Raw genomic sequence first — 11,085 nt, 5'->3', positions numbered from 1 at the left:
GCTGCGGATACAAAGACAACTATGGGATGCTTGTGTTCTAGATGCTTCTTACGTAGCAAGACAGAATCTCCGCCCTGAAGGGCCTCGCAGTCCACGTTCGAGGTTGCATCAGGTGGGGGTAAACACGCACCCTCCCCGTAGTCTGAGGACGCCGAAGGATTACTGGGGGGCGGGGAAGAAACACTTCCCTCCCGTCCTCTAGACTCGGCCGGCCCGGAGGGCGAAGGCAGACACGCCCTCCCGAAGGGCAGATCCGCCTCGAGGAGGGCGGATCCGGGCAGGGCCACCGGCCGGGCCCTCACCCGACCCCCGCGAACGCAGCCCAGCGCGGCGCCCGCTCCTCACGTGTCCCTCCCGGCCCCGGGGTCGTCTCACGTTCTGCTTCCGTCCGACCCTTCCGACTTCCGGTAAAGAGTCCCCGTACCGCACCACCGCGCCCACCCGGCATCGCCACGCGGCGCCTCTGTGTGCCCGACCCCCGATGCGCTCGGCGGTCGCAGCGCCTCGGAGCCCCGCAGCGGCCACCGAGCCACGCCGCTTCGTCGCGGCCAGGTGGCCCGGGCGGCGCTCGCTCCCGCGGCCGGCGCGGCGGGGCGGGCGGGGCGGCGGGGCGGGCGGGGCGGCGGTGGCGCGGCTTCGGGCCCGTATCCCTCCGCCGCCCCTCCCCCGCCCGGCCCCGGCCCCCCTCCCTCCGGGCAGCGCTCGCCTCCCTCCGCCTCAGACTGTTTTGGTAGCAACGGCAACGGCGGCGGCGCGTCCCTGCCCGGCTCCCGGCGGCTCCACGGTTTCGGCGGGCCTCCCCGCCCCTTCGTCGTCCTCCTTCTCCCCCTCGCCGGCCCGGGCACCCCCCCGGCCGCGCCATCCCGCGCCTCCCCGCTCGGCGCCCGTGCGTCCCCGCCGCGCTCCGGCGTCTCCTCGGCGCGCCCGGCTCCCGGCTGTCCCCGCCCGGCGTGCGGGCCGGTGTATGGGCCCCTCACCATGTCGCTGAAGCCTCAGCAACAGCAGCAGCAGCAGCCGCCCGCGGCCGCCAATGCCCGTAAACCCGGCGGCAGCGGCGGCCTTCTCACGTCGCCTGCCGCCGCGCCGTCGCCGTCCTCAGTCTCATCGTCCTCGGCCGTGGCTTCCTCTTCCTCGGCGGCGGCGGCGAGCGCAGGCGGCGGGCGGCCCGGCCTGGGCAGGTGGGTGTCTCGCCCCAGCCCCCTCCGCTCCAGGCCTGGACGAGCTCGGGCCTCGCGTCCCCTCCCCCGCGGCCCACACCGTCGTCCCCGCCCTGTGACCGGCCTGGCTTGGTGGGGTGGGCTAGGGGCCCGCAGCGGGGGTGGGGCTCCCGCTCTCCTCTAGAGCCCGGGGGTTTGGGTGGGGGGCCTTGCGGGATCCCTCCAGGAATGTCAGGTCGTGTCCAGCCTCCCGCATCATCCCCACCCCCTCCCCCAAACGGTCAAGATGGAAGGACTGGGCAGCCTCCCCCTCTCCATTTAAGTGTTCGGGAGGGATTCACAGGTTTCACCAATTGTCAGCCCCTGTTCCTCCTTGAACTCCAACATGGAGGGGATGCTGGGCAGCGCTTCCCCCCCCTCCCCCAGTTTAAATATTAACGTGAAATGGTCTTGAGGTTTTGGTCAGTCTCCCGAAACTTGCCAACTCCCCCTTTGGGGAATAACGAGGGAGGGGGAAAGTTAGGGCAGCGTCCCCCTTGTCCGTTAAAGGGGCAGCCACGGGGCTCATCTGGAATCGTTAGGGTCTGTCTCATGTGCGTAACCACCCCATTCCCCTGCCCTGGGAAAGGTCGAAGAACCGGATTGAGGTGGGTGGGCAGTGGCCCCTCGCTCCCCTCCCCACTTAAATCTGAGGCGGCGTCGGGGGCTCCAGAACTCCTGGAATCGTCGGGCTCTGTGCAGAGTCTCCCGCAGCGTTCCGCCCTCCCCCACCTGAGGAAGGGCTGGGGAGTGCCCGGCCCCCTCCCGGCCTCCCTCCTTCCCCCGCGAGGCCTCTCCGCCGCGGGTGGTGGCCGATCCGCAATGCTGTTCCGAGGCCGCCGAGGAGAAGGCGCCTTTGAATAGTGGTGGGCGAGGGCCGGACCCAGGCGTGCGTCAGAAGTCCAGGCCAGATCGGGGACGGAGGGGGATGGTGGTGGCAGGGAGCGGGCACGCTGCGCATTTTCCCCAACCCCCGCCCCAGTCTTTAAAATTTCGAGGGGAGAGGGATTGCAGCAGGAGACATGGTGGGGTTCCTGAAGGCAGAAATGCGGGTGTTTACTTGCGTCGTCTCCTCCTCTTCCCCCATAAACCTAGGTTTGTGGTAGGGACTGGGGGCCCTGGGTTGTCCCTCTAACCGGGTCTGACTTTGGAGGGTGTGTTTGTGCGGGAAGGCCTGTTGGGGGTGTGTGTGTGGGGTGGTGGTTGTCAGTTCGTATTTCACGAACTAAGAAAATGCTTAGTGTTCAAACGGGGCAGCAAATGTCAATAGACTCCATTCCATTGTGGCCAGTGTCCTTAACTTGGGGAGTGCCGCCAGAGCTCACCAAGGGCACGCAAGTCCATTTCCCCTGTGCCCCGAGCCCATCCGTGTTGGGCACTGCCTTGCCTCCCTTAGGCCTAGGCGGGGTTGGCATAGTCGATGACGAGGGTCCTCCTGAAATAGACATCCTGGGCTTTAGAAAGTGGGATAAGGGGATTTTTTTTTTTCTTCCGCGCACTGAGTTTTCTTTTTGAAAACAGGTTTTCAGCGATTCGTTTCCAAAGAATTTTCATTTATGGCAGGAGAAGTTACCCGTCGAGATGAATCAGAGCTGATTTTTAAGGAATTCTGTTTTCAAGGGGAGAAGGGCAAACATTTTTTTTGTTTTTTACTTCTGCCCTACCTCCCCTCTTGCCCCTTCTCTGAACCACCCACAAACGTTAACCTTACCCCACCTAGTTCAGATAAAGTGCTTATTTTCCCAGCTCTTTCCACTTAAGATTCTGTAACTTCAGTTTCCCTTTCTCAGTGGCATCCACAGTGAAAAATGGACAAATTTTGTACATACATAATGTTTTATAGAAAAGAATCCACGGTATTTTTCTTCTTAGGTATCATAGAAATTTGGCAGATATATTCAACTTGTTCAAATAATTAAAAATGAAAACTTAGGCTTTTAAGTTGCAGCGGCTCTCCTTAGGCTTAAAAATTATTTTGTTCCAGAGTGGCTTGAATGATCAAAAATATTTGGAATGTTTTAGTGCCAAAGGTCTTTTTCTGTTCTTTGAGGCTTTACATTTAAGGTTAATTTAAATTCTTCCTTGCTTTAAGTTCTTTCATTTGAGACATAAATTCTGGCCCTTGTTCTTTTTGATAGATGTGTGAAGTTCTGTTCATTGGATTCATATAATGTGTACTTTTATTCTTATAAAGATCTTTAATGTACTTGTAGAGTTCCTTTGGATTTTGAACCACTGCTACTGGGTTCTTTGTAAACTGGTTATAATTTCTAGAATCTCCTCACATATGTTTGTGTGTATCAGCAGTTAAAATAAGTCCCTGAGGCCAAGGGTAAAGAAAGAAAATGCATTGTTTAGAGGTAGTAAAATATTCTTGAAAGTCTAGAAATTCACATGTCTTATTTAAACAACATTTCATCATGTTTGACTTTTTTTTAATAGTGGTTTTTCATGGCTTTCAAAAATTTATTCTGCCTTAAATTATCGTATATGTTTTAGACGGTGAGTCTTTTCTCTTAGAACGACATACCCATAATATTAAAGTCTATTAATCAAAATCTTATTTTTGCCTTTTACTTTTTCATTTTTATGTAGCTTTAATTGTGTAATTTTGTGTTGTTTTTTGTTCTTTAGCATTGTATTGTAAATATGTTTTAGGTTTTTGGTTAACCATTCAATTATTGTTGGGATTTGGGTTTCCACATCTTTACTGTTACAGATAGTGGTGCAGTAAACATCTTTATACTAATAGCTTTTGGCTTTAGTCTAGTTATTGCCTTAGAGAAAGTTCTCAGGAGTGGTTTTACTGGGTCAAAGGGCTTCCAAGGTTTTTATGGCTCTTGCTAGCTGTGCCATATTACTCTTCAGAAGACTTGTATTAGTTTCCATTGCCAAGAAGGTGGCTCTTCTATAGAATGGTTTCTTTGTCAAACACTGTGGGGGATTTTCAAGGGAAAAGTTGCACTTACTGTCAAGTGAATACATTATTAAGTGCTTTTGTTAGCTACCTGATTATTTATACTTGAGTTTGAATTTGGTTTCTCTGAGGACTTAATGAAATAATATAAGGGAAGATGCTTTGAAAACAGTAACTGTTAACACTAATGAGGATACATGGTTTAACTATTGTGCTCATACTTCTGCTAAGTAGAGGAATGAAAGTCCTGAGAAACTTGTTCTGAAACTGTTGTTGTTGTTGTTAATCTCCCTCATTCATCTAAAGGTATTTTTTATTAGCTGTTAGCCTGTGACCAAGTCATTTTTTTAACTTTATGTAATTTCATGGCACTGTTAGGAATTATCACTGGTTAACCCATATCTCTTCCCTTTCCTGTTTAAAAAAAATAACGGGTTTACCCATTCTGTTACCCATTCCTAATCTGAAATAATACATTAGAATTTCTTTGGATACCGGGTTAAATGTGAGCAAAAACTTCTTATTTTAGTCATTTTCAGCTTAGTACTTCTACTGCTTCTTTCTCTTAAGGCATTGCAACTTGGAAATTATGCTGCAATTTAGTGTAAGTTTTCATTTAAATATCTGTGAGACATGTCTTTAAATCTTCTAGAAGAGCTTAAAACATTGACACCATTGAGCATATAGATTTATTGAAAATCTATGTACAGGCAGTTACAAGTGCTTGGGATATACGAATGAATAAAACAAAGATAGCTGCTCTCCTGGTGTTTCCATTCTAACATGATGAACCAGACAGTAAATGAGACATTAAATTAGCAAACTGTAGGGGCTCCTGGGTGGCTCAGTCGTTAAGCGTCTGCCTTCGGCTCAGGTCATGATCCCAGGGTGCTGGGATCCCCTGGGATTGAGCCCTGCATCCGGCTCCCTGCTCGGCGGGAAGCTTCCTTCTCCCTCTCCCACTCCTGCTTGTGTTCCCTCTCTCCTTGTCTCTCTCCGTCAAATGAATAAAAATCTTTTGTAAAATTAGCAAACTGTATATAATATTAGGTAAGAGCTGTGGGATTAGAGGAAAGCAGATTAAGGGTATAATATGGGAATGTGGGGGAAGGGCGTGGGTTACAATTTTAAATGGGTTGGGGAGGCTTCTTTGAGGAGGTAACATTTGAGCAAAATTTTGATGGTGAGGTAGGTTGGCCATTTGCTTTTCTCTAGATTAATTAGTCATATGGTCCCATTACTGATTTAGAAGGTTTAAACTGTATCATCCTTTGTTAATTTATTCTTTTATGTGGGTATTGATATATAACCACATTTGTAGTTGGACCAAAAAAGTTAATTGACATTGAGGTCATCAGAGGTAAGCTGTAGATGGCTATTAAAAGCTGTACATTTTTGTTTTTCTAATGGGCTTATATATTTTAACCTAATTGACTTAATTTTTATCCTAAATACCTAGAGAAGATAGGCTTTTTTGGATTGGGCAAAAACCTACATCAAATCTTTGTCAAAAAAGTAATCCTGTAGTTGCTTAAAGATTTGGCATTTCGAAAAGTCAAAACATTAATGGTGTCAGTCATGGTGTTCCTTTTTTGGTTAAATGTAAGTTTGTATTTTCCATATCTAATTAGACAGTTATAGTTTTACAGATTTTACACAGGGGATGTTAACTCATAGCTATTTAATAGCCATATGTTTGGACTTAAAAGAAGATCTAATTTTTTGTTGTTGTTCTGTGTAGCTACAGCTGTGTTAGAATTTACTTTCACCCCTGCGTTTTTATACCTTGAAATGGATTTTAAGTTTTTAGTAGATTTTTTTCCCTGGAGTTGTAATTTTCTATTTTGGATAGTTAGTGATAGTGTTTTGATATATAAAGAGTTGAGCCTGAACAAAACCCTGTTTTTTTGTAGCTATTTCAAATGATTATGATAACTTCAGCTGCAATATAAATAGTTTATTAACAGGCCTACCTGCTACTATGTCTTTTCAAGTGAAAGCACTTGTTTTTGTTTTGTTTTTGAAGCATATCTGGGTCATTTATGACTGTTACCATACTGCGATTTTAAGAGGTCAATATAGTGGTCTTTTCATATTTCAGCAAGAGTGTCTAAAATAAAAGTAGGATGCTCTTTCTTCTTGAGGTCTTTTTGCCTGCTTAGATGTTAGACTTCAAAAAATAGAGATGTTTTTATGAGAAAGTTTACTTATCAGTGAATGTGAAGCTGGTATCAAGCTTTTGAAAGTTTGTAGCATCTAAATCTAGAATCTGTAATGTAGGCACTTTTGAACGTGTAACCTTTACTAGCATTACTTATGATAGGTTGAGCTGTATCTTAATGTGTTTTTTGATATCCTTAAAGTATATTTTTCTACTCAAAAAGCATTTCTTCTGCTTTTGAAGGTAAATGTTCTATGTAGAATAGTAGTAGTCTCCATTGAGGTCCTTGCCAGACAACGCAGATATGCAGTTTTGTAGGCAGTGGTGTCATAAACCACTTTCCTGTTATTTAAAACACCAATTAATTCAAGAGATTTTTATGTCTCATATATATATATACATATATATATATGTGTAAAAGATTTCGGGCTTTGTGACACGAAGATATGTATAGAATGTGGTTGTGGATCTTCAGCGGATCTTAAGCTGCCTGTAGTATAATGGAGATAAGAGATGTAGTTGAACCAGTGTCCAGAACAGATTTCTTCTTCTTCTTCTTTTTTTTTTGAACTTTCTTATTTTTTTTATTATAGTTGAGTATAGTTGACACATAATATTACATTAGTTTGAGGTGTAGAACTTAGTGATTGGACAACTTTATGCATTATGCTATGTTTACCACAAGTACAGCTATCATCTGTCCCATTACATCACTATTAACATATTGATTGTATTCTTTATGCTCTACTTTGTATTCCAGTGACTGACTTTATCTCCCTCTTGCCTTCACCTGTCTTGCTCCCCTACCCTCCGCAACCATCAGTTTGTTCTCTGTATTTATAGTTCTGATTCTGCTTTTTTGTTTATTCATTTTTTTAAAGATTTCATGTAAGAGTGGAATCATATGGTATTTGTCTTTCTCAGTCTGACTTATTTTCACTTTAGCATAATACCCTCTAAGTCCATCCATGTTGACTCAACAGATTTATTCTTGAAATTAATAGAGAGGGTGCCTGGGTGGCTCAATTGGTTAAGCATCTGCCTTGGGCTCAGGTCATGATCCCATGGTCCTGGGATCGAGCCCTGCATCCGGCTCCTTCCTCCCGCGGGGAGCCAGCCTGCTTCTCCCTCTGCCCCTGCCCCCGCTTGTGTGCGCGCGCTCTCTCTCATGCAAAAATAAATCTTTTTTAAAAATAAAAAAAATTAGTAGAGAAATAGTCTTTGTACAGGTACTGCCTCACTTATATATGAAAGTTCTGTCTCATAATTTGAGAAACAGTGAGTTTTAAGTACTCACTAGAGAAAAGAGTACAGAGAATCAAAAAGCAAAGCCAAAACTCCTTTAAAATCACCCACAGTCTTTCCTTTGACATAACTACTGTTGGAAGTTTAGAGCTCATCTTTTCAGACTCTTTGTGAACATACATAGAATAAACAAAATGGAATCATATGGTATATACGGTTTCGGCTTCAAGAGTATATATTGTCTTTTAAAATATTTTCCCCTTAAAACTGTAGAATTTTAGAGCAGGAAGAAATAACAAAATCTTACCTTAAAATAGAAGGGAAAAAACCCTAAGCTTTGAGAAGTTAGGGGACTTGCCCAAAGCAACTTATTTGTAGAATTTTATTATATTCCTCTCTAAATAAACACAGACATAGACGTAAACAAGATTATGCTGTGTATTTTAAAGAATACAACAACCACAGACAGCCCTTGACCTTCAGGATATCTTTTTGTAACATTGAAGTTTGGCTCAGTAAAATAGGAGCTCCAGTTCTTTATCTTTTTGGAAGATTCATGTAATTTTTTACATATGTGGCATGAAATCTACTTAAATGTTAAGTCCTTGGTTTTATTATTTTTAAAAATTAGTGTTGTTATGAATCTGGGGTTGCTTATGAAAATTTGCCGCAACTACTAACCTTAGATTTTATTTGCTGAAAATTATTTACAGCTGTTGTCATGTGAAAATCAGAAATTCCTTTTAATGTAAAAGTATTCTAATGTAGATTGCTTATATTACGAGCCTTGAGGTGGCTATAAAATAGCAATTTCATGCCATGATTAATAGCTAACTGCATTTTGGGAACTGGATAAAATGGCATTCTATAATGGCTTCTTTGTAAATCCCATCAGTTTGTGGTATGAAATTTGTGATGTAATTATAAATGAATGTGGCTGATTTTTATAAGTATATAAGAACTTTAGAGTATTGTACTTGAAAGTATTACTTCGAGAGCCTTTATCTAACAGTTTTGTCAGTGGTTAAATATTTTTGATTGCCACTTTATGTTCTTACTGGTTTTATGAATTGTTAAACAGTATTCTTAGGGGTAATCTTGTAAATAGTCAAAATTAATCTTGATTATAGTTTTAGTTTAAAAAGAAGGAAAAGGCTAGTTTTGAATCAGATTGTACATTTTTCTTTTGGGGCTCAAAAATCATTTCTGTGGAGTAATTACCTGTGTTCATTCCTGAAACACACTTGGAAATTAGGTAAAGACCTGTGGTTTTTACATTGAAGTTTGTGTAGATTACAGAAAGGGGGAGCTCTTCAGGGCCTCTTTCAGAGTTTATTTGCTTTTTACTTTACACATGATTTTACATAGCTTGCATTTTTGATTTACAGATTGCCAGCAATAGAAAAGTAAAACTTTTATTTACTTATTTTTTAAAGAGTTTATTTGAGAGAGAGCGTGAGAGAGAGGGAGAGGGACAAGCAGACTCTGTGCTGAGTGCGGAACCTGTCACAGGGCTGGATCTCACGACCCTGAGATCGTGACCTGAGCCGAAATCAAGAGTCAGATGCTTAACCGACTAAGCCACCCAGGTGCCCCAGAAAGGTAAAACATTTAGAGGCAAACATACCGACAGCAATTAGAAATACTAATAGCGTGACAGAAAGTTAAGAGAATGGAGAATTACAAAAACAGACGTAAGAACTCAAAGTACACCATTTGACTCTCAGGTTGTAGCTGTGTGCCTTGTAGACCCGAGGCAGCACTGTCGTATAGCACAATAAATACAGTTAGTTGATGTGCTCATAATAGCGACTCAACACCGAGGTCAGTTTTTTTCATATTTTTCAAAGAAGTATTTTTCAAACTATAGGTCATGACCTCTTAATTGTAAAAATCAAAATGAAAAAGGATAGAAGATACTGGAATGCATTGCATTGGTAGAAGTAAGAATTGTTTTAAAGAACTGTTTGAGTCAACGTATATATACTGTGTTGTGATGCAAACTGTAATTTTTTTTTTTTTTAGATTTTATTTATTTATTTGACGAGAGAGGGAACACATGCAGAGGGAATGGGAGAGGGAGAAGCAGGCTTCCCGCCGAGTGGGGAGCCCGATGCGGGGCTCAATCCCAGGACCCTGAGATCATGACCCGAGCCGAAGGCAGACGCTCAACCACTGAGCCACCCAGGCGCCCCTGTAATATTTTGTTGATGTAGTGAAAGTCACTGATTTAGAGGCACCGAGCTGCAGGAAAAGGATTGAGGAAGGGTTTTACAGTTAAGTGTCTGCTAGGGTTGCCAGATTAGTAAATAAAAATGCGGAATGCCCAGCTGAACTTGAATTTCTGATCAGCAGTGACTAATACTAAACTATGAATATGCCCCAAATTGCATGGAACAAAATTATTCATTTATTTGAAATTCAGATTTAATGGGGGCATCCTTTATTTTATCTGGTAACCCCAGTCTAGGCTAGAATCAGAGTTCACCCCTTGGTAACCAAAATTTAAGCCCTGTGAGGGCAGAAACTTGATTTTGTTTACTGCTGTGTCCCAATCTGTTCAAACAGTCATTGGCACTTAGGAAGTGGTGAGCTGTTTGAATAATTGTGGCAGGTCACTCACTCTTAGGCTCAGTTTCTTTATCTGTTAAAAGGAGAAGGGGCACCTGGGTGCCTCGGTTAGTTGAGTGTTCAACTCTTGGTTTCAGCTCAGGTCATGATCTCAGGGTTCTGGGATCAAGTCTTGAGTCCCATGTCTGTGTTCCCCCTGCTCTCGGGCTGCATGCTCAGCAGGGAGCGGACTTGAGATTCTCTCTCCCTCTGCCCTGCCCGACTCAGGTTTACATGTGCCTGTGCACGTGTTCTCTTTCACTCTCCAAAAATTAAATCTTTTTATTTAAAAAAAATTTTTTTTAAAAAGATTTATTTATTTATTTATTTGACAGAGCGCGCAAGTAGGCAGAGGGAGAAGGAGAAGCAGGCTCTCCGCTGAGCAGGGAGCCCAACATGGGGCTCGATCCCAGGACCCTGGGATCATGACCTGAGCTGAAGGCAGACCCTTAACCGACTGAGCCACCCAAGCGCCCCTATTTTTTAAATAAAAAAGATTTTATTTATTTGACAGCGAGAACAAACAAGGGGAGCGGCATGTAGAGGGAGAAGCAGGCTCCCTGCTCAGTGGAGAGCCTGATGCAGGGCTTGATCCCAGGGTCCTGGGATCATGACCCGAGCCGAAGGCAGCTGCTTGACTGACTGAGCCACCCAGGTGCCCCAATTAAGTCTTTTTAAAAAAGGAGAAAATAGGGGCGCCTGGGTGGCTCCGTCAGTTATGCAGCTGCCTTCGGCTCGGGTCATGATCCCGGCGTCCTGGGATTGAGCCCCATGTCAGGCACCCTGCTCAGCAGAGAGCCTGCTTCTCCCTCTACCTGCCGCTCTGCCTACTTGTGCTCTCTTTCTATCAAATAAATAAATCTTAAAAAAAAAAAGAAAAGGAGAAACTACCTTCTTTAAAAAGTGAGATACTGAATTTTTATTACATTCCATTCTTGGTACATACTAAGCACTCA

The 11,085-nt window shown here is 44.3% G+C and overlaps 1 protein-coding gene across 1 annotated transcript in view; it reads left to right on the top strand.

Annotated features, from left to right (window-relative positions):
* Positions 1–718: 718 nt before the first annotated feature.
* ATXN2 (ataxin 2) overlaps positions 719–11,085 on the top strand; it is a 119,294-nt gene continuing 108,927 nt past the window's right edge. The window contains 1 exon segment of the mRNA XM_035017010.1: positions 719–1,178. Coding sequence (XP_034872901.1) covers positions 979–1,178 — 200 coding nt within the window. The 5' untranslated portion in view covers positions 719–978.

The sequence above is a fragment of the Mirounga leonina genome, unplaced genomic scaffold (genome assembly GCF_011800145.1).
Source record: "Mirounga leonina isolate KUSES-001 unplaced genomic scaffold, KU_Mleo_1.0 Mir_171, whole genome shotgun sequence".
Taxonomy (NCBI): Eukaryota; Metazoa; Chordata; class Mammalia; order Carnivora; family Phocidae; genus Mirounga; species Mirounga leonina.
The sequence above is the reverse complement of the archived record's forward strand: the minus strand, read 5'-3'. Positions and strand labels throughout refer to the sequence as shown.